This window comes from Falco cherrug, chromosome 6, assembly GCF_023634085.1.
Source record: "Falco cherrug isolate bFalChe1 chromosome 6, bFalChe1.pri, whole genome shotgun sequence".
NCBI classification, from domain to species: domain Eukaryota; kingdom Metazoa; phylum Chordata; class Aves; order Falconiformes; family Falconidae; genus Falco; species Falco cherrug.
The window spans coordinates 5,693,121-5,716,729 of record NC_073702.1 but is presented as its reverse complement, the minus strand read 5'-3'; the positions used below and the strand labels follow the sequence as shown (position 1 = coordinate 5,716,729).

The following is a 23,609-nucleotide window of genomic DNA, read 5'->3' as shown; positions in this document are numbered from 1 at the left end:
GCCTGCCGAGGTGGCGGAGCACCTGGAGGCTGGTGGTCTCCTCCACGCTGGGAAGACACAGCAGGTCCCGGCGCTGTGCTGGGGCCTGGCCTGCGCCCGCCAGGCCTTCCTCTGGCAGCCCCAGCGGGCAGGCCGCCTCCTGGCACCTGCCGGGGCATGGCGGCTGAGGCAGGGACCGGCTGCCTCTGACGCACACACTGCTTTGGCTTGTATATATGCGTACATGCTTATGTGTCATATACATACCTACATCTGCCTGTATGTATGTTTTGCATATACATATGCATCCATATGCGTTTTGCCTATTCATATACATATATATTGTATATATGAGTACATATTCGGGTACATGTACCTAGGTACAGTATGTATGCGTATTTATACATATGCATACCTACATCCACATATGTGGTGCGTGTGCGCATACAGATCTGCATGTCCACATTGCATATATTCCTGTGCACCTCTGTAGAGGCAGACACCGTACGTATGTACGTTTTGCATGCGCACACACAGACATAGACGTGTTCCTCGGCGTGCCCCGTGCGGTGCGTGGCAGGGCCCGCTTTGCACCCGCACGGGCAGCCGCAGCCGCGGGGCCGCGCCGCGTCCCCATGGCAACGCCCGGCGCCCGCCTGCGGGCCGCCATCGCCGTTTGCCGCCGGCCGGGCCGGGCCGTGGCGGGGGTGGGGGCAGGTGAGATCGGGACGTTTTGGGGTGCCGGGGGCTGTGGGAGCGCTGCGGGCTGTGTGTGTGTGGGGGTGCCCCGACAAGCGGCGGGGCCGAGGGCGGTAGCGGGGGAGCGGGACCCCCGCCCTGGTGGGGACGCGTTGCGGGACGCACCCGCAATCCGAGACCCGGCGGGACCCCCGCTGCCGGCCGTGCGGGGCGGGATGGCCTGTCGCCGGGCCGGGACCCGCATCGGAGACATCGTGAGGGAAATCAGGCAAGAATGCGCCACCCGGGGACACACTGCTTCCGAAACCTTGGTGGCGTTCGTGGTAAGCGCGAATTAAATGTTTCGGGGTGGTGGTGGGGGGGGTGTTACTACGTCTGGCCGTTCTTCTAATCGCATCCAAATTCTGCTCCGGACCATAAAATATTAAGGTAAGTATGTATTGCTAGCACACAGATCAGAAGATTCAAGGCTGGGTGGCCATCGCTTGGCAGCTCAAAATGGTTTTTAAGGCTTTCATGAGGTTGGGGCTTAATTTTACACAAGGTGACCCATTCCCCTGACGTGCGGAAAACAGACTTCACAGCAATGAGATTGTAAAGTAGGTATGTTTACTCAGCGCTGGGCAGCACGGGGTGGGGGAGTCCCACCAAAATCATGCACGCCTTTTCAACATTTTCAGACCTATTTATACATGTTACATTTCTTTATAAAAACACACATAACCTTGGATACATTGATTATATTCAGGCTCCAGGCCACACCTCCACTGCAAAACATTGATTATAAGTAGTCAGCAAACATGCTACAATGGAAAACATATCTAAGTGACGCCAAGCGACTTACTTGCTACAACGAAAAACCTAAGTAACGCCAAGTGACTTTTATGCGGACTTACCGTGACATACAACTCTTAGCAACTTAAAAGCATTATATGTGCAGTATTGATTAAGCATGTGCTTGTTTATCAGGCTAGGATGCCTTGGCTCACCTCGGCGCCGCTGCCTGACACTGCTCGGGCAGAGTGGCGTGGAGCGAGGGCAGAAGTGGTCCTTGGGGTCAGAAACGGGCCCTGGGGTCAGAAATCGGCCCTGTGGTCTTCAGACGGCAGCTCCACAGCAGCCGGCCCAGTCTGGGGTGGTGGCAGCCGAGGCTTTTCAGGCTGACGTGAACTTTGAAATATCTCAGTTTCTGATTGCCCACACTGAGAAGTTTCAAAGGGGCAGGGCATTCAGTATAGGGTCCTAAAAACCTGGAAAAGTAATTCCTCTGAAACGCTACCTGCTCAAATATAGGGCCCTGAAAGGCTGCAGGTCCTGAGCCCTGGGAACTCTTAACTCCGACTCAAGAGTTCTCCCTCAGTTTTCTTCTACAGGCAGATAAAACTTTTCTTGTCTTTCTAAAGTGAAAAAGAGAACTGTTGCCAAGTTTTAATAACACTTCTTCTTACTCCCCTAAATGAACAAAAAGGCATGACTTGTAGCTGAATGTTTATTGCAGCAGCTATGTTTATTCTTTGAGGTTTACCTCTTCCCTCTTTTGTGATGGATTCTTTTGTTTGTTTCTTTGTTTAGACAGGGGCTGGTAGTATAAATGAGCTGAATATTTGAAAGAGTGGGCTTGGATCCCTCTTAAACTAAGAATTAAATGGAATCAATCTCAGTGTTGTCCCTGGTAGACCACTATAAGTATCCTAAAAAACTTCATACACTTCGGCATCTCTTCTTAGGAGACACAGCACCACTGTAGAAGAAAATCTGAATGCATCTGCAAAGCTGTGTCTGAAGAAAGATAGAGTGAGGTTCTTTATTGGTGACAAGGAACAGTATCAGCTCTTGATAAACTTGCATATGAATGTAAATTGTTCACAGCAGTATTGTTAATCTGGCTTTTTTTTTTCCTAAAGGTGTCACCTTGGCTTTAAAAAATACATTGGGCTTAAAAGCAGCACTAATCAGTTCAGCATGAAACTTTCAACGCATAAAAAACTTGTACAAGTGGCTGACAAGATACCCAGCATGCATACAGGTTGCAAACATGCACATATTTCCCTGTATGCAGAACACTATGAATTTTTTATCCAAATGGTAAACATTTATACTGATGCACATAATTCCAACATATGTTTATAAACAACCATTACGAATTTTTATAAAAATTTTACTTAGAAAAATATTTTTCCAGGAAATTTTTAAAGGAGCTGTGTTTAAGTATTTCTCTGCAAAGTTTGCATCACAAATAGGTATTTTTTTCCCACTTCTGTACTGGAACTGAGATTAAAACTGGCAACACCTGAAATGAAGTAGCTTGGTTTCATTATCAAAGATTGAAAAAAGAATAGTAAAGAAATTTTGACTGCATCTGAAATTTTTCAGAAAACAAAAGGTTAGTTTCAAAGAGTATATGTTGAGATGTAAATTAATAGCTTTCTTTTGGCAATCTCTAGGTGAAAGCTGTTGTTTTAGATCCAGGAAATGACTTTAACGTGGATCAAACCTTTACAAAAAAAGATGTGCAAGATCTTATCCAGGTAATTCTGACATGAAGTTGAGAGTTCGTACTATAGCATTATTTGCTACCTGTTCCTGTAAGTGAAATGCCACTTTTTTTTTTTTTTTTTTTTAATATATGAACACTTTCAAAGTTTTAATGCTACTTTATTCTCATGATTCTGTAGCTAAAGACTGGACTATGTAAATAAATGCCTTATACTTGTAAATGCCTTATATAGAGAGAATGGTAGCAAGGAGGCTCTACAGCTGTTGTGAAACCTGTAGCATCGTCACTGTTGAGTTCAGATATTTCCCCAGTAATGAGAAAGAACTCTCTTTTCTTCTCTCTTCTTAGCTCTGTGTTACCAAACTGCTTGACACAACAAACCCATCCCTGAGCACAATGAAGATGCAAGTTTACTTTGATACGAACTATGCAAACCGAGGTAATTTCAAATATGTTTTCCTAGAAGAAGTTGATGGCTGGGTTAAGAATTTAATAGCTCTCTTTGCAGGGCTAATAATGATTCCTGTTAAATGACTGCTGGCAGCAAAGCAAAATAAAAATCCCTGGAGAAATGTACTATATAGGAATATGGTGCCTCAGTATGGATATAGTAGGGGAAAAAATATGCATTAGATTTGAGAGTACACTCATGCTGTCTGAGAGATTTACTGATTGTAATGAATTAGCTTGAGAACAATTGTGTTTTCGGGTGCAGTGGCTAGCTACCTTCAGCAAGAAAAACTTGTGCTGCACCTGTGTATCTGAAAGAGAACCAGTACGCAGAACTGCACTTGTATCTGAAAGACAATTTGATGTTTTATCAATATCCCTAATTGAGAGATATAAGGAATCTTGAGCAATCACAGTTTTAACCAAGTATGTTTCGGTCTCATCGGTGGTAATTTCACATCGTCTGAGAATGGGAATGTGGAAGAAAAATGAGATGGGGAAAATGTCAGATCTCGACCGGACAGTGTGTGCTGGCCGGGAAATGGAAGACACAGAACAAGTGTAGACAAAAAATAAACATTTCTGTGTGGGCAGGTCATGAAAATGTTTTTTCTTATTGTCATGGGCTAAAAGCCAAAATCAGTAATGCTAGGAAGCTGCTCCGAAGTCTTCTAGACGCAATAAACTCGGTAAGCTCAGTAAGTCCAGTAAGATTCTGAGATCCTGGGTAGTGTTCAGACGTGGGTATGTAACTTAAGGTGTGTATGAAAGTGAGTGAGTGAGAGTGAGAGTGTGTGCGTGTGTGTTTGTTTGTTAGGTCCTACTGCAGTCAGAGGAGTCCAGAGAGCCAGAAACTTGGTGCTTAATTTGGTCTGAGTAGTTCTCTGGACTTTACTTACTGATGTTGATCATGCTAATCATGTTAAACTCCACTGTTAATTATAACGATATGGTACCTTGAACATCTCTTCCACATATCTGTGCTTCAGAAACCTTAAGTTGGTGCTCTGACTGTGGAAATGATTTGCACCCTCTGTAGAACCCCATTCCCAAAGAATTTCAATAGCACTTTCTAACTGTCCTTCTTTCCTAGCTGAATTACTCAGTGAGCAGCACCGTGTTCTGGAGGGAAGGCTGGCTCCTGTGGTCAGAGATATCACAGATAGTCATCCTCGTGTGCAAGAAGAAATGGAGAATGTGTATCGAAAGATTGTTAGCTATGTGCTGCTAAGCTCTGGCCTGGGATCCCCAACAGATATTGAGGTTGTCAGGGAGGTAACAGGTCAGTAAACTCCCAGCTGTGAAACTGGGGTATTCTTTTTGAAAAATAAAATTTCCTCTTCTCTTTGCTGATCTGTAGATATAGGTTTGGTAAACTGTGATGAATGCTTACTATCCAAACTGTCACTGCTCAGCCTTGAAGTCTAAATTTGCTATGGATTTCCTACTTTTTGCAGTTATTCAGGAGAGGGTATTTTGGCTGCTTTAATGGTTTTCTTTTCTGTTCCCTCACACTGAGGGTGTTCTCACCATTTGTAACGCTTGTAGCTGCCCTGCAGAGTGTATTCCCTCAGACAGAGGTGATTACTTTCACCTCCCTCAGTAAGAAGAGCAAAGAGCAACAGCTGAAAAATCTTGCCATGCTAGTCACAGGAATTCAGTTGTACAACAAGGAATGCGGGAAAGGAGGAAGCAGCATTGATGACTGTAAGTAGACAACTGTATTTGGGCTGTATATTCCCAATGAAGTCTTCCCGGCCTCCCCTGGAGTGGCTCCAATAATATCCCATCTCTCTAGATAAACAGCTTTGACGCAGGGTCTGTAAACCTGAAAGGGAAAGTACATATTTGATATCGTTTCTAGGTTTCTATGTAGGGTACTACTTTTTAGCTAAGAGGGAGCCTTATGTGGTTGATGTGGAGGGATTAGATGTCTTAACTTCATGCACTAATTGACCTCATGATAACTTGTTCCCTGATCCCTTTCCATTAAGTGAATTAAACATATAATGTTTGCCTTTAAAAGCAGTTAATTAAAATCTTGAAAGGACACTGTCAATCCAATTACATTTTTCTGTTGAGTATGTGTGGTGAGAAGGGATAGAAGTCGCTGAGGCATTATCTGTATCCTGGTAATTTAGAGTAACCTGTTCAGATTCTTAACGTGTTCTCAAAAATCTTTTGCATTTCGAATCTTTCTGCTTCTTTAATAAGCAAAAAATGTCAATGGCTATCCTGAAGTTTTTCAAAAGCTTTATTCAGAGTAGGGCAAGACTTTGCCATTCCTCTTATTTTCTACTTTCCCCAAAAGCCACATTATTTCTGGTAAGTTTAAAAGTAATAATCAAATAAATGACTGGTCAGTGGAAATGTGTTTGTGAATATGCACATAGTACTGTAGGTCAGCGTGGAGACTTCTTTATCAAAAAGGTCTGAAGCCCAAGTTTAGGGGAAAACATTTTGTTTTAAAACACCAACGTTTCTGGAATACGGGACATATCTGTGCTGGAATACAGCACATACCTCTCCTGATAAGGAAATTGTGCCTTATTGGAAAGCAAAGGACTTGCTTAGCTAGACAGTGTTTTAAGTAAAGTATTATAAGTAGGAAAAATAACATACCTACCACATCAGAGAAAGAAGAAAGCAACTTTCTAGATTCTGGTGATTATTTTTTTTTCCTCACATGCTAAGCAAGGCATTGTTGGTTTTCTGTTTTCATAATATATCCTTTCCCACAAATGTCACCTTTCTATGTTGTGGCTGGTCCTACTCTAGGTTCATTGGGCCTGAGTTACAGTGTGAAGAAACATTCAGCTATTGTGGTTATACAAAAGGCTTGACTTGCATCTTGTCGTCTTTGTCGCTCTAATATCTATGGGGTTTGTAATTGATTAAAATAGATATTGTGATTGTTAATCCTGTTACATTTGTTACAGACTTCTTTGCACTGAGCTGTTTACATATGACTTTTGAACAGATGGAAAAAACACAGCATAAGTGCTATTAGACCAGGAGATAAAATGGATGCCTGTATGCTTAAGGACGGTAGTTAGACCGCTAAAGCCTTGAAGTGTTAGCAGTAGTCTCGCTGGGATAGGGCTCCGCCTTGGCATTTTACCCTGCTTCCAAAAAAGTGTATCAGCCAAGCGCTAAGCTTTCTCCACCAGTGGTTAGACCGCTTGTAATACCTGTGCAAATTTACTTCCAATTCTAGCTGTGTTAAATCTAGCCTTTCTGTGCTCACAGCATTTTGAGTAGACATACCTCAAGCCTAATTACTGCACTGCTACTTGACAATGTTGCTACCATTAAACATTCAACACGCGTAACAAAGGGCTGTATTGTGCACTTAAAGAAAGTGGCTGGCCTTCTTATCCTATTTCCTTGCATAGATGTCTGCTTAAAGCAAATAACAAAACATATCAAAACATTCAGTGTAATGGTTGTCCACTGTCGATAATGAAATTTTAAAGCAAAAAATATTATTTTTGGTATATTTTATATCAGCTGAAATATGGTTTTTTGACCTATGCCATTTGGGGGAATTTGTGGCGTTTATAAGTACTAATGCTGAATTTTAATAACTGCATAGGCATATTTTTTCATGTAGTATCTACCTTCTGTTTTTAATAATAATCCTTGACTCATTCTTAGAGCATTGTTAGATCTCAAAGTGCCCAGGAAACGGGAGGCCTATTATCATTATTAGTATTTTACAAATGAGGAAACAGAATTGAAACCTGTGCAGGTTGGCTAAACGCAGGACCATGTCAGTAGTAACAACTGAACTACACCTACTATAAAGCAAGTTTTCTCACAGTCCTTGACTGTGGTATTTCCACACCTGTAATTCTGACTATCTGGAACCACTTGACTAGTGAGATACAGTTGTTGAATCCAGTACACAAATATTTGGAAATGCATGAATATAAGGACAAAATTAAGAAATCAGAATTTTATTGAAAGACTACTTTGCTCAAGTACAGCACTTTAACCATTTGCTAATGATTTAAATAATTATTTTTATATGTATCTCACATTTATTCTATACAAATAGTGCCAGCCATTCTGAGTGAAGCCATTCCATCAGCTACATGGATGGTCGATGAAGGTCTTAATACTTGCCATACACTAGCCCACCAGTACACAGCTCTGTTGGAATCCATGCTGGAAGACCCACACAGATACCTGCAGCTTAGTGCTTTTAAATTAAAAGAAGCACTGTTCCATGTGAGACAATATGAGGCTTTCCTTTGCATCCTTCTGGTGAGATACCATCATATTATATCCTGTGAGCTTTCGTTGCAGATGGAATGTATTCAAATTACCTACTTGTACAGGACAGAAATATAAGAAAAATGAATCTGAAGTAAATTAAATAAAATTTATCTCTATATATAGAATCATAGATTATTGAGGTTGGAAATGACCTTTAAGATCATAGAGTCCAACCATTAACCCAGCACTGCCAAGCCCACTGCCAAGTCCTGAGCACCACATCTGCATGTCTTTTAAATGCCTCCAGGGATGGTGACTCCACCATGTCCCTGGGCAGCCAGTTCCAATGCTTGACAAACCTTTTGGGGAACAATTCCTAATATCCAATCTAAGCCTCCCCTGGTGCAATCTGAGGCTGTTTCCTCTTGTCCTATCACTTGTTACTGGGAGAAGAGACCGACCCCACCTGCCTACAGCCTCCTTTCAGGCAGCTGTAGAGAGCGATAAGGTCTCCCCTCAGCCTCCTTCCCTCCAGGCTAAACAGCCCCAGTTCCCTCAGCTGCTGCTCATCAGACTTGTGCTCCAGCCCCTTCCCCAGCTCCGCTGCCCTGCTCTGGGCACGCTCCAGCACCTCAGTGTCTGTCTGGTAGTGAGGGGCCCAAACCTGCACCCAGGGTTCGAGGGGCGGCCTCACCAGTGCCCAGTACAGGGGGACAGTCACTGCCCTGGTCCCGCTGGCCACACTGTGTCTGACACAAGCCAGGATGCTGTCGGCCCCCTCGGCCACCCGGGCACACTGCTGGCTCATGTTCAGCCGGCTGTTGACCAGCACCCCCAGGTCCTTTTCCCCAGGCAGTTCCCAGCCACCCTTCCCCAGGCCTGTGGCGCTGCCTGGGGCTGGTGTGACCCAAGGGCAGCACCTGGCACTTCGCTTCATTGAATTTCATACAGCTGGCCTCGGCCTGTCTGTCCAGCCTGTCCAGAGCCCCCTGCAGAGCCCCCCTGCCCGCAAGCAGATCAACACTCCCACCCAACCTGGTTTCATCTGCAAACTTACTGAGGGTGCACTCGGTCCCCTCATCCAGATCATCGATAAAGACATGAAACAGGACTGGCCCCAGTGCTGAGCCCTGGGGAACACCACTTGTGACCAGTCACCAACCGGAGTTAACTCCATTCACCACCACTCTTTGGCCTCGGCCATCAGCCAGTTTTTTACCGGGTGTAGAGTGCACCATCCAAGCCATGGGCAGCCAGTTTCCCCAGGAGAATGCTGTGGGAAACGGTGTCAAAGGCTTTGCTAAGGCCCAGGTAGAGAAAACATCCACAGCCTTTCCCTCCTCCGCTAGGCCGGTCACCTTGTCATAGGAGATCAGGTCAGTCAGGCAGGACCTGCCTTTCATAACCCCTGCTGGCGGGGCCCGATCCCCAGTTGTCCTGCACATGCTGTGTGATGGCCTCAGGGTGACCTGCTCCACAACCTTCCCCGGCGCTGAGGTCAGGCTGACAGGCCTGTCGTTCCCTGGATCCTCCTTCCAGCCCTTCTTGTAGATGGGTGTCACATTTGCTGACTTCCAGTGAACTGGGACACCCCACCCACCCCTGGTTTGCCAAGTCTGCTGATAGATGATCGAAGGTGGCTCGGTGAGCACTTCTGCCAGCTCCCTCAGTGCCCCTGGGTGGATCCCACCTGGCCCCATAGACTTGTGTGTGTCCGAGTGGAGCAGCAGGTCACTGACCATGTCCCCTTGGATTACGGGGGCTTCGTTCTGCTCCCCATCCCTGTCTTCCAGCGCAGGGGGCTGGGTACCCTGAGAACAACTGGTCTTACCATTAAAGACTGAAGCAAAGGAGGCACTAAGTACCTCAGCCTTTTCATCATCGTTTTTGACTATGTTTCCCGTCACATCTGATAAGGGGTGGAGATTCTCCTTAGACCTCCTGTTGTTGCTAATATATTTTTAGAAACATTTTTAATTGTCTGTCTTGGCAGTAGCCAGGTTAAGTTCTATCTGGGCTTTGGCCTTTCTAATTTTCTTGCTGCATGACCTCATGACCTCCTTGTAGTCCTCCTGAGTTGCCTGCCCCTTCTTCCACAGGTTATAAACTTTTTTTCCCACCGAATTCCAGCCAGATCTCTCTGTTCAGCCAGGCTGGTCTTCTTCCCCACCAGCTCATCTTTCAGCACATGGGGACAGCCTCCTCCTGCACCTTTGAGATTTCCTTCTGAAGAATGCCCAGCCTTCCTGGACCCCTTTGTCCTTCAGGGCTGCCTCCAAGGGGCTCTGTCAACCACGCTCTGAAACAGGTCAAAGTCTGCCCTCTGCAAGCCTAAGGTAGCGGTTCTGCTGGCCCTGCTCCTTACTTATCCAAGAATTAAACCTCTTATCATTTTGTGATTGCTATGCCCAAGACACCCTCCAACCATCACATCACCCACAAGTCCTTCTCGGTTTACAAGCAACTAATCCAGCCGGGCACCTTCCCTAGCTGGCTCCCTCACCAGCTCTGTCAGGAATTATCTTCCACACACTCCAGGAACCTCCTAGGCTGTTTCCTCTCTGATGTGTTGTGTTTCCAGCAGATATCTAGTAAGTTGAAGTGCCCCATAAGAACAAGGGCTAAAGATCTTGAGACTTCTCCCAGCTGCTTGTAGAATATTTCGTCTGCCTCTTCATCCCGCTTGGGTGGTCTGTAACAGACTCCCACCACGATACCTGCTCTGTCATACTGAACTTGGACCCAACTTGTGGGGTTTGGCTACTGTCAGGTGAAAGACAAAATGGATTGATTGTTTGCTGCAGTATGACTATGCTTTCATTTAATTTCTGAACCAAAAATTCCTTTTTTGGTTTAATTTCATTAACAAAAGACTTAAAAAGTAGGACTTTTTCCTTGTTTGAATACTGATACTCACTCTGCCTCAAAAGGCGTGAGAGAAAAAAATTCCTTGTCCAATCCATAAATATCTCAGTTTTAGTCTGCAGATATCTCCACCACATATGGAGTCATCAGAAGTCTTTGAAGAATACAATTTAAATTCTTGAAACTTGTTTCATTTACAATGAATTTTTCATTTGTCTTTTGAGAAACGGCAGGGTTTTACTAGTCTTTCCTGTACATCATAAAGCTGAGGGAAAAAAAATCTTTTAATTTTTTTCCAGTTCTCTTCATTGTAAAAATGTAGATGCTTTCTATAAAAATTACTAGTATATGTTTGAGAGAAGCACCTGGTTTTATACCTGAACACTTAAGGAAAAATATATTTTGTTGAAAGTTAGGGTGCATTTTGTTCCTTAAAAGAGTTATATGAAAATAGTCAACTGAAGAGATCCAAGTAAATACTTATTACTAAATACTTGAATTTTTTACTGTCATACTTCTTAGCTGAGGTTTTCTTTCCAGTCTGATGCAATTACAAGTGCTCAAGAAGTTGAAAAGATGAAGGTGCAGTTTGCAACAACAATGGAGCAGTTGAAAAACACAGTGCAGAATAAGGTTTCCACAGATACCAAAGAAGTTTTTGTAAGTATTTTGAATGGAAAACCTATTTCTTCTTACTTATAAAAAATTACTGAAGTATTACAAAATACTTTGCCAGTGTATTTTTGCATAGTTTGCGTTAAGAAAAAGGCTACATTATTTCCTCTCTAACAGAATCTGTGATTTTTGAAGGGGCAAGTAAGTTAAAAGACTTGCCCTCACAAAGTAAAAGAAAAGCAAGGTACAAAAAGGGAGAGAAGGAATTAAATGGTATATTATGGTAAGTGTTTTGAGTAATCTGTCAGTATTTGTAGATTTACAATGATATTTTCCTGTTTTATGTAAATATTCTCTCCTGTTCCTTGCAGAAACTGTTAGAACAGGTGACAAATAATAGCACATCAGAATGTGATTCTTTTAAAGCCCCTCCAGAGAGCAATTCTTGTAATTACAGTGTGACTACCTGACCCCATTTTTCTAAAGAAATCAGGTTTCTGTGATGGAGGTTTCAGCCTCTTGGCCCCTCCCAACGGCTTCTGAACCTGCTAGCCAGTTTCAGTTAAATTTGTCAGAGTCCAGACATCTCAAAATATATAATTTTCTACGAGTTTTGTGAAAAACCAAGCAACTAGAGAGACACAATCACAGCCCTCCTAAGATGGGGTCTGAAATGGGAATGCCAGAATTCCCTGCTGGTTTGTGTGGTGCCTGGCCAGTGAGCAGCCACATACCTCTACGAAACAGATTTTCAGTAGTGTTTCACCCTTGGTTGGGAGCTACAGGACATGGGAGGGAGGTGTTGGAGGAAGAGGGAATGAGTGATGCAAACTGCAGGTATTGTGAAGGAAGGTGCTGGATGACCCTGTGAAAATCTAGGATTATTATGATGGCGTGGTGTAAAGGAAATGGGAGAGCAATATGTCAGAGAGCAGCTTCACATAATTTGCTTTTCATGGTCATTATTTTGGTGATTTGTCTGTATTTTAATTCTTGGCAGTTAGCTGTTGAACTAGCATACAGTCCATACATATGTTGGGTTTTATTTCATCCTTCTAAACAAATAGCTAGAAAGCAAAATAAAGTCTACTGTGGAGGAGGGAGGAAAGACGATCATGCCCCTACCACCTACTCAGCATATTTTTTACACTTCCACTAAGGGCATCTGAGCTGGAAACTCATGGAACAGCACTTTAACTGAGGTACATCTCAGATGTGGTCTGACGCTTCAGTTTTTGTGTGTTTGTGATTTTGTAAGCCAGATGTTCTCATTTGGAGAACATTTCCCCTCCTCGTCCAGCTACTCAAAGCATTTTTTTCTCTTCTGTATCTTCATGGGGCTTAAGTGACTGATACACATTACCATTTTCCTTAGAAGCTGCCTGCTGTTTGCTTTCTTCCTAGATTTTCTTCTCTCTTCAGGTTAGTTAGTTGTTTTTTTCTGCTGAAGACAAAATATGTGATGTCTTTTGATTTTAGGTCTTTTGCAGGTAGAAGTTTCTCTACTAACACGCCATTTAAATGTGTTAAATTTTCTTGTCTTCAGCTAGCTGCTGAGAAGCTGGATCCTCTACAATGTAGAGAAGCAGGGTATTCTGGCTTTAAAAAACTGCAGGATATGGCCTATATTTGTAGTAAACATTTATTTTAGGAAACATAGTAGATTTCATTAATATTCTTTGTTTATTCTAGTAAGAATTATTTCAGTCTTGCTGCCCTTCCTTTAGTCTCTTCCATTTTTGTAACCATAACATTTCCACAGTGTTAGTGATGCCGATGAATTCTAGAGCTAACTCTGTTGTCTGTTCATATAATCATGTTGTTAACATGCATAAAATATAATGTTGTTAGTGTGCATTTCAGATTGGTGAATCTCTTCCCATAAATGCTGTGTGTGTTTAGGTAAACAGGGTGCATTTTAACATCACTTGCCATTGAAGACAGCTCTTAGAAACTGTAGGCTTCTTCTGTATGTGTGTACACGTGTTTGTCAGCATCACTGCTGGGAATGGCAGCTTCCAGTTTTGTCCTGAACCCCATTACCACTCTGAAGAGGCTTGTACCCCGTTAATTTGACACGCGTGATGGCTGGGAGCTGTGGTACCAAGTCACTCTGGAAGCAGGGCAGACAAAATAACAAAACCTGATAGTTTGTACATACAGGTGTGGGTTTACTTCATTTGGTAATTAACCAAGTGCATTTCTTCTGGTCCTTCTTATTCCTCTATACCTTATTTTCAGTTACAAAACTGTACTGCCAGTGAAGCACTCAAGTGCAGGCATGGTCTCAGAGTAACGTATTTGGGAAAGGCTCTGGAGTAAAATGTAGGCAAGTACCATTCTGGCCTGTGGGCCTGCACGCTGGATGCACGAGCTTTGGGCACAGGTGATGGGAGCTCCTCTTAAAATGCCCACGAGTTACCCTGGCTGGGGTGGAAGCCCCGCTTTGCTCATAGCAGGGATTGTTGTGCACAGCACTTGGGTTACACTGCAGGCATAAAACAAATCTGGATTTCAGATCATTTTCTTTATTTTTCTAGCCTCTCTTTGTTGCACTTTCTAACCTCTGGACCAGCTTTCAGGATGAGATGCTACTGCTAAGCTTCCTCACAAATATGACTAACAATCTGCAACAGTTCTTGGAAATCCACTCACAGCTTTTTACTGAGGAAGTACTAACATCTCTTCTGGAAGGAGTGACTGTGAAAAGTGATGAGGAAAGGATACGAGAAACCATGGGTACTGAAAGTTATTTGTTATCCTTCGTTTTCCAAGATTTTGTGGTTAGAATTTTCTTTACAGAAGGTGCTACATAATCTAAATTTGCACAGTAAATTAAAATATGTCTCGTGGATTTATTTTTCATGTAGCATAGTTTGGGCTTTTATCTTTATGTATAAAATTAAAATATAGCTACTAGATAAAAACACGCCTTATAAAAATGGCAGGATGATCAGAGGTTATTTCTACTTTTTTTAATATATTAACTTACTTTGTATCTTTTTATACCTTTCAGAACTTCTGAAATGAAGAGGGGAATAAAAAAGCTAATTTAACAGGGCTTTGGTTATTTGTTTGTAAGATTGTATCCCTAGCAACCAAGTTATACTCCAGGGGATTTGTAATGCATGAGTGGGTGAAAACAAAATAGAAGAATAAGATATCACCTTCCTGTTGTTGTCCCCTGTTTCCAAAGAAAACTAATGATACTGAAAAAGGTTCCTGCAAGACTAATTTTCCAGTAATATCTCTCTTAAGGCAGGGCTAAAGTTTGGCTTGTGGGATCGTGGCACTGCAGGTCATCCTGTGAAGACCAGAGGCATCTGGTTATCCTGTAACATTATTATATTTTAAACATCTGATGTTTTGTTACTGAAATTGTTCTTTTGTTAAACCTTTTCTTAGGAACCAGAGTGAATGTTTCTGATTTTAAGAACCAAGAATGGCTTTTTCCAGAGACTACTGATAATTTTGATCAGTTGCTAATCCAGTACCATGGTTTCTGTGCACATGCAATTGGTGTGAAAGGCCTCACCCTCCCAGGTATGCTTTGCAGTTAGGTCTTTTTCATACTTTGTATGTACACGAGTTCGAGGGAAAATGTAAAGACATGTTCTGAATGCATCCTCTTATGTCAGAGCTGGAGTACTGTGTTTCCATGTTTGTAATTTTCACCCCAAATAACTTGTTTCCCCTGTTAAAGTATTTTCCTTTTAAAAATACACAAATAAACTGCTCTAAATAGAAAGCAGGAGGGTTTCAAGAGAAAAGCAGGCACAAGCAAGCAGAGGCAGAAACAAGATGGGACGGATAAATGTTTCCTCCTGCTGTGTGTGCATCTGTATAACTTACACTGCAGCTGAATGCAGGTTTGTTTACTGTTTTGAATGCTTTAATATAGACGTAGGAAAATGGTCATTCCTTCTGTTTCGTGTATCTGTGTGTTGCAAACACATTTTTCATGCCTACATCGTATGCGTTTTTACATAGTCATTATAAAGTACTAAAAATCCTCTCTGGAAAGAATGGAAAAGTGCACTTAGATTGTCAGCTGATCATAGGAAATTTTTAGTCTCTTTTAGGCTCATTTGTCTTGAAAGCAAGCCTTATTTCAGCTTCCCCATCAGTTCATGATTTATGTCTCCCTATCCTTTATAGAACCTATCCATACAGAATCTTTTTAAACCTCAGGAGCTTGGGAGGAAAATATTGCCATTACTTGGCAGTATTAAAAAATAGTTATTTTAATGGCAGTGTAAATTACTTACGCTTCTTTAGTATTGCATATTAGAACAACTGTCCTGGACTGAATGTCTCTCTAGTCCTGTATCTGATTTCTGGGTGTGGACAGTCATGAGAAACCAAGTAGGAATGATCCTTCCTTAATTATATCCTTCCCTGTTACAGCAGTTAGTGGTTACGGGATTTCCTTAGATGTTGAGTCTGCAACCTTCTGTTGAATAATCCTTGATAGACATTTTTTCATTTATTTAATTGCTTTTTCAATCCATTTAGAGTTTGCCATGGGATATTCTTATTGTCAAGAGTCCCACAATTATAATTCTATATAGTATGAGAAGGTACCTCTTTTTGAGATGGTTGTAAGCTCTGGCTTGATAATTACATCAAAGACCTGATAGTCTTTCTTTTAGGAAAATTAGCAAATAGTAATTTTATACAGCATGCAATTCGTGGTTTTATAACCCTGTATCATATCGTTTTGTTTCTTTTGCTTCCTTTTAATGCTGAAGAGACCTCTTTCTTTTAACCTCTTCTTCTGTGAAAGGTATTCCAAGCCTCTGGTCGCTCCCAACTCCCTTCATTTTACTTTTTCTTATTTTGTTGTTTTGAAACAAACTGTAGTATTACAAATGTAGCATATAGGTTGTTACAATGTTGGTTTTCTTCTCCCCCTCTGTTTGCATCCTAATAATTCCTGACATTCTTTTTGCTTTTTTTGATTGCCACTGAGTAGTGCCATTGAGTATTTTGAAGCACTGTCTGTAATGATTCTAGGTCTCTCCTGGGCAATGACAGCTGAAGCAGAGCCTGCCACTGTCCTCGAGCTAGATTTGTGTTTTCCTATATAAGTTATCTGGCCTTTAATGACATTTCATTTTCTCTGTTAATTTATTGTCCAGCTTCTCAGCCGCTTCATCTGCTTCTTCAGTAAATTTCAGTGTTATACCCTTTGGTATAAACGCACTGCTGATCTACAGTCATGTATTTGCTGGAGATTATAGGGGACACATTTGTGGGTATGGGCTGTTGTCTTATGCCTTTGCTATAGGTGTTTTATCTGTTGTTTTTTGGACAGACATGCACTAAGGCATGCTGGATGTGAACTGATCAAAAGCAGTTGTACAGACCTAATGAAATAGATTTTTCTGTATTTAAAAAACCTTACTCTCATGGATTTATTCTGATTTCAGAAAAAAAAAGGAAGTGAAACTGACTTGAGGGAAACACAGAATCTTGATTACAAATGTCTTTTGTATAGGGTATCGTACTGTTCACTATTTTATTTATGTGGGGTTTGTTTTGGGGTTTTTGTTTTTTCTAGGAAATCCTGCTATTGGGATTTTGAAGCACAAGGAGAGATGTTATGTGTTCAGTTCCAAAGAAGCTGCATACATCTTTGCTCAAGATCCAGAGAAGTTCATTCAACTGAATATAGAAAAAGCAAAAGAACATATAGAGCTAATTCAACTGCTCGAGCTTCATCATCAGTTTGAATACCTTGCTCCGTATGCACAGGTACACATTGCCCATGCCTCTTGCTGAACAGCTGTGTGTCACTGGTTGCTCTGTCCTTTCTAGAACATAAAAAGAATAGGTGATACACACCTTTAGGAAAGAAGTATAATCATCTGCCTATCATATAAAATGTCCATCTTTTCCAGGTCTTCAGAGTGCTGATAAGAAACATTTTCCCTTAATCTTGTTCTCACCTTGTCTCTTCATAGGAGAATATGTAAAGCCAAAGGATTCCGGCAGCTATAAAAGCTGTTTGTCCTTAGCCTAGGAAGATATTTCTGTGCCTGATATTTCTTTTCCTCATTTTTGCAGAAGTAGCTTAAAGGGACAGTAAATAAATGCAGTAGAAGATAAGCCAGATAGGGTATTAACTGGAACTTTAGCTTAGCAGTTCATCAGTGTGTGCTGGATGAGGGTATAGTGATATCTGGGGACAGAAACTGTGGAATATATTATAAAATCAAAGAGGACTCATTAATAATGAGTATGACAGTGCTACTGTGTGAAATCCAAAGACTTGAACTGAATTGAATCCACAGACATTCTCTGTGATCCATTGTGAATTCTAGGTCCCTGGCATTGGAAAGAATGTAGTCTTGAACTGGCCCTTGGTGAGAAAGATATAGTTTATATCCTGGCTCTGGCAGAGATGTAAACACTTCTAATTATGATTTGTGATTTTCAGTCCATTCATAAACACAAAGGTGCCTGCATCATAAAATACTGGTGGTTGTGGTGAGACCCCTTTTTAACGAAATCCAATGATTAAGCACTCATTTGGAATGTGGGAGTCTGCAATTCAGCTGTGGTCTCTGCCTGAAGAGTTTTCTATCAGAAATTAAATCCATCAAAAACTTAATGGTTTCTTCTTTTTAGTGGGTCAGGAGGAACAAACATTGCTGAATGTAAAAATCCTTATCCACTCATGGTTTGAGAGTTTGCAGATTTCTATTTGCTTTTTAAAAGCAGCATATCCCTATGCTATTTTTCTTAGATGTCTGTATTCTTCTCATTAATGCCTTGCTTGCGTTTGATGTTTGGGTTTTGTTGTTTTTTATCCAGGCCAGAAATGCAGACAAATATTTGATGAAACCAACCACAAAATGTGACAGTAGCACTCAAACTGATACTCATATCTTGCCTCCAACTATTGTGACATCCTACGAATGGAATGAATGGGAACTGAGAAGAAAAGCTCTAAAATTGGTTTGTATTGTTATTACCGGATTTTCACTGTTGGACAACAAGGTTCAGAATAAATTATTCTAAACTTTTGCTCCTTGCAACATAAATCTAACCATATTCAAATGTTACAAGTGTCTCAGTATTTTTCCCCAGGTATTTTCTCTCCATATTTCTAGACTTTCTTATTTTCTCACTTTTTCCATATTTTTCCCCAGTTTTTTGAGCAGTGCTTTCACTGCTAAATCTATTCATTCCAAATTTTTCCATTGCCTTCTTTAAGTAATAAAGTTGTTGATTAGCATTGAATTTGAAAGTTGTTTACGCTCAAATAAATAGAACAGGTTGAAGATATTGCTATATACTTTCTCTGTTAAAAAAAAAAAAGGTTGCAGAAAGGTTTGGGTCAGGCAAAACTTTATTGCCAGTTGAGCAATTTATATTAATATTCATCACCATCAAATGAGAGGAGGAAAACTGTAGTAACTGGCAGAGAGAATGGTTAGGAATACCTTTGGATGGTTTGGTGTTTGACCCTGCAGAAGCTTTCTTAGAGCTAACTTACCCATCTTTGAAAGGTATCAAAGCATGAGGCTTTTTTGTGTGTGTGTGTGTGTGTGTGTAATGAAATACTTTTCTTTTTATTCTGATTCTTCATATTTGCTAAAACCAATTCTGCTTTTTTTGGGGAAAAAAAATTAAATAAATCCTCTTATGTAGGATTGGAGAGGTAAGAAACAGAGTAAATAGGTTTTCTTTAGTATATATAAGCTAGAGGAAATGTTTTTATACTATCAAAGCTAGAGGAAATGTTTTTTATACTATCATGATGATTTTCTGATGGATTGGAAATCACAGTCTGTGCACAGAAGGCTGGCCACATACATAAAAGCTTTTCAAGTAACAGAATATATTTTAAAGCTTCTTTCTAGAGCTTGCCAGCACATGCCAGTTGTGAGAGTATAGCATCGATTTTTCACAATTCAATCAAAATGAACTTGTGAGTACAGGGAATATTGCAGTTACCAATATCAACTGGACACAGAATACTGCAGGATTGTTTTTTCTGTGAACAGATGCACTAAGGAGGCCTGTGATCTGCTGTGCAGCCCATTTCCTTTCTGTTTTTCTTTTTGCCATGAAATCTCCAACATTACAAAAGAAAACCAAAATTCTGGACAGAGAAGTCTTGCCAGTGTTAACTGGCTTATAAAGAATTCTAAGTAATAGCTGTTACTGAGGTATATAAAGAAGCTAATTAGGGTTACAAGAGGCCTAGCTAAAAGCCTCCTTTGCTTCTGTAATGGACAAAAGTACATAAATAAATGTAAGATGTGGTCAGTGGTTTGTCCTTAGCGTAAGCAAATGTGGATGTTTTCCAGTAGCTGAGCATGAAGACCATTCACAAGCAAATTTGTAGCTCATTAGTTTGAAATATTTAAAGAAAGTACTTGAAAGTACTGAGGGTGTTTTAGCCTCAACTGTCCATATGGGACATTAGTGATGCTGAGTTGAAACAAAAAATCCCAGATGCGTGCAGAAATCTTTTGTCTACAGTGACTATGCTGAATTTGTATATGGAGGTGATATAACATTTAGAAGCAAAGTGGTAAAATAACGGAAATAGCTTACCAAAATGCATCTGTGAATTTGATACGTTACAGGAGCATCGGACATATCTGCGGGTTTTGTTAGATGAGCTCAGATGCCTTGGGTTTTTCCTGTTGTTCATACTTAGCCAGAAAACTTGTAGTGATATGAAGTGTTAAAATATGACACCTAGTTGATGTTAGAAGTAAAATTTTCAGCTCACAATTGTTTCTCTGTGCAAGGATAGTTCCTTGCAATAGCATACATTCAGTTTTCAAGAGGGATAAACTTAACAGAGAAACAGTATCTCATGCCTGCTCTTGTTTTGATTGCCATTAAAACACTCAGAAGGAAAAGACTAAAATATTGTCTTTCTTCTTTTGCTGTCTCTTCTCTAAGTTCCTTCTCATTCTTTTCTGTATTTTCCTTGATGACACTGTACATAAGATTCAGTTGTAGATTAAGATAGCAAAATGTGTCTACATGTAGATGCTTTAATTTCAATTTCAGTTGAAAGAGACCTAGCTAGTTGAGTCTGGAGAATATTTTGACTCACCCTGATACAAACACCAAATCTGGCCAACTTAATGGGTCTCCATCTTCCACTGACTCCAGTCTTCACTGACTGGACTGGACTCCAGGGACATTCTCGTTTACATGTAAGGGTCTGGATCCCATGACATGGGACTGTATTTTGTATATTTTGGTGACAACATTATGTCATATGATTTAAAGTGGTTTACGTCGTTGCTGACATAGAAGGCTCAGTGGAATAAGGAACATTTTGTTGATATTAACACTTTGTGAGAAGAGATTTTGTTCTATCTACAGCAGTTTCTATGACTAACAGAGCTTTAGTCATAAATTACCCTAACTTTTGCCCCTTGCAAAAAGGGGTTAATGAGAAATGCCTTGAAGGCAGGCATTTTTTCCCTTTTATCTGATACTTTGTGACACCAGCCCCCACAATTCATCACATTTGGCAGAAACCAGGCAAAGATTTGATCCTGTAGCTGGGTTATCCACAATATTCAGGATCTTGAAACTTGATTTAGGTTGCAGATGCCCAAAGAGATTTATCCAAGCCTGCTATCATATTCAGTGTGCTTTCAGATTGATAGAAATTAATTGGAAGCACTGGAAGAGCTTACCATGAAAACAACTGTTTATTCTAACAAAACAAAGGCTTCAGCATTTAACAAAATTTGAAGCACAATGACCAAAGGAGAATATAAAAGCTGTAAGAGGCTGACATAAAATTGTGTGGGCTATGTACAGTGCTGTTCACACATCCTGTTCGTACAGGAGTTATCAAATCACAGTTGCAACCGTGTAATGACAGTAGGGTGAATTGGGCCATGTTCCAGGTCTGTGAAGCACATAGATGTAGAATGTAAAAATGCACCTAAGTATGCACTAGTGCTAAAATGTTTAAACAAAATTTTGCTTAATCTGATTCTTTTTGTGTCTTTAGGCCAATTTGCGACGCAAAATAACTCATGCCATGCAGACTGATCTCAGCCATATGAGAAGAGAGAACTCCACCCAAGTGTACTTGCCAAAAGATGTTAGCACTCAGACTAAGCGTGACAACTCAAGCAATGTACCCAGACCACAGATTTTCCTGAAAGGTCTCCGAGGAGGATCCACTCCTACTACTCATATGGTCAAAGTAGACTTAACAAGAGCAGCAGATGAAACCTAAGTGAAAATGAGTAACCTGAAGATACAGATTTGTATTGATGTATATATAAAACTCTCCGCATATATCTGATTTCAGATACAAAGGATTTTATTGTGTCTGTTGATTCCAGGAGCAGTTGATTTATTTCATTTATCTTATCTGTTGGGGCTGCTGGCTGGCGTGAAGTGGTAGAAATGATAAGCCTAAAGCACCCAGGTTTTAAACAGCAATTTAGAATCCAGATATTCCCAAAGATGTTAACTTAAACTAACATTTAAATATGTAGTGTGTGTTCTAGGATTTTCTTGAAGTTTGAATACAATGATTGCTTGCAGAAATACTGCCATTAAGAGCGATGCCTTTGGTACATGAAAAGTATAATGTAAGACAAATAGGTTTTATAAGATATGGGGCCAATGCTGCAGCTCCTGCAGGGACATAATTCCCATTGGTGTGAAATAAAACTGATCCCAAGAGTCACCCACATGTCACCACTCCACCCTTAGAGCAGAATCATCAGAAAGGTAAAACCAGCAAACTGCAGTCACGCTAGGTCCTTGGGCTTGTCCATTTGTGCTGTTAACACACGTGCCCTTGCATGGTAACAGGCGTTACGAGTGTAGGCTGAGGCAGGGAGGTGGAGAAGAGGGAATCTATCTCAGACTGCTCTGGCAGCCTTTTACGTCTCTCCTAATTTCTGTGTTCATTAGCTAAACACTGAAAACCATGGGAACTTCAGGGACCTTCTCGAAAGCTGTGTTTCACTTGTGTTTGAAAAACCAAAGCACAGCAGGAAAAGGTTTTCAGCTTTATTTCATTGTGGCAAGGAAATATGTGCTAGGTCTAACCAACACAACTGCAGCTAGCATTTGTTTGTGAAAACCTGCACCATTTGAGCTTTAAGATGAAACATCTTCTCAAATGAAAGTAGGGGGTACTTTAAAACAGAGATACTTTTCGCAACAGCAAAGAGCTCCACAAGTTATTATCTGCAAAATGTCCAGGTGTGCAACTGTGATTGCATAGGGTGTGCTGAGGTTTCTAAATCTTTTTTGGTCAGGTGCAGCATGGTGCAGCATGGTTTCCCAGGTCATTGTTACACAAGCTCGTGACAATAGAGATCGAAGATTCAAGCTGCTGGGTGATTTTTCTGTGGCATTGTGCAGGACAGCATTCTCTTTAACTGTCTCCAAGGTATCTGGCTTCGTTTTTTAAAGTTACACAGCTGGGACAAATTTTCAAGGCATTATTTAAAAAAAAAAAAAAAAAAAAAAAAAAAGCAGGAAGGGAGCATGGAGAGAATTTAGCTAAATGGTTTTCCACTAGGTGATTTTCTTTTGCAAAAACGAACTAATCAGTAGCAGCCAGATGTGCTGCTCCTTCATGTTTTTAAATTATGAGCTGGCACCATTTTTCAGATTTATTAAAAAAAATATGAATGCTTTTACCAGCTGCAGCTTTTTTTTTCAAAGAAGAATACCCCATTGCTGCTTTATTAAATACGTTTGCTGTGATTGATCTCTGTATTTTTATCATCATTTGCTTTGAACCTTTTATGTTAAAGTTCTTATTTTGAACCAATAAACCAGTATTTCAAGAATCTGTAAGTACATTTATTTAAGAGGAAACTGATGAGCAAAAAATGCATTTTATCCTACTTACTCTGTTGTTTTCCACTAGAGAAGGTGCTGCAGTATTGTGAAATACTGGGCAATACAATTGTAATTAAATCTTAGTTTCAGCAGGGTAGAAACATGTCGGTACCTACGAGCTTACTCCTGGCAATGTGAAAGATGTGTGTGAGATTCCTGCGTGTTTACTACCCATCAAATAGTTCAGAAAAAAAGGAGAGGTTACTTTTCAAAATGGCTTTACTGATGTGAAAGGGGAGGCAACGTTCAGGCCGTGCCCGGTTGAACTCGAGCTGGTTTTCCTTCGAGCCTGGCTCTCCCGCGGCGCTGAGCGCTGCGGCTACCCGGCTTCGGGGCCGTTCAACGGGCCGCTCGGCACGGCCACTGGCCCCCTTCGCCTTCACGGCTGGGTTCGGCATTTTCTTCTTTCCAGGTGCTG

The 23,609-nt window shown here is 41.0% G+C and overlaps 1 protein-coding gene across 1 annotated transcript; it reads left to right on the top strand.

The window, feature by feature from the left end:
- The first annotated feature begins 727 nt into the window (after positions 1-727).
- CFAP206 (cilia and flagella associated protein 206) lies at positions 728-23,437 on the top strand. The gene is made up of 12 exons (XM_005434075.3): positions 728-1,001; positions 3,123-3,206; positions 3,524-3,614; positions 4,719-4,907; positions 5,174-5,332; positions 7,686-7,894; positions 11,252-11,371; positions 13,867-14,065; positions 14,732-14,869; positions 16,890-17,083; positions 18,146-18,289; positions 21,330-23,437. The coding sequence occupies exons 1-12, from the start codon at positions 894-896 to the stop codon at positions 21,558-21,560; spliced, it is 1,866 nt and encodes a 621-aa protein (XP_005434132.2). The 5' UTR covers positions 728-893; the 3' UTR covers positions 21,561-23,437.
- Positions 23,438-23,609: the final 172 nt, after the last annotated feature.

Excerpts from the sequence above, each read along its gene's own strand:
- CFAP206 (XM_005434075.3), top strand. The coding sequence starts at position 894 with ATGGCCTGTCGCCGGGCCGGGACCCGCATCGGAGACATCGTGAGGGAA. Across the intron at positions 4,908-5,173 it reads GGTTGTCAGGGAGGTAACAG|CTGCCCTGCAGAGTGTATTC; the intron begins GTCAGTAAACTC and ends TAACGCTTGTAG. Across the intron at positions 11,372-13,866 it reads CAGATACCAAAGAAGTTTTT|CCTCTCTTTGTTGCACTTTC; the intron begins GTAAGTATTTTG and ends TTATTTTTCTAG.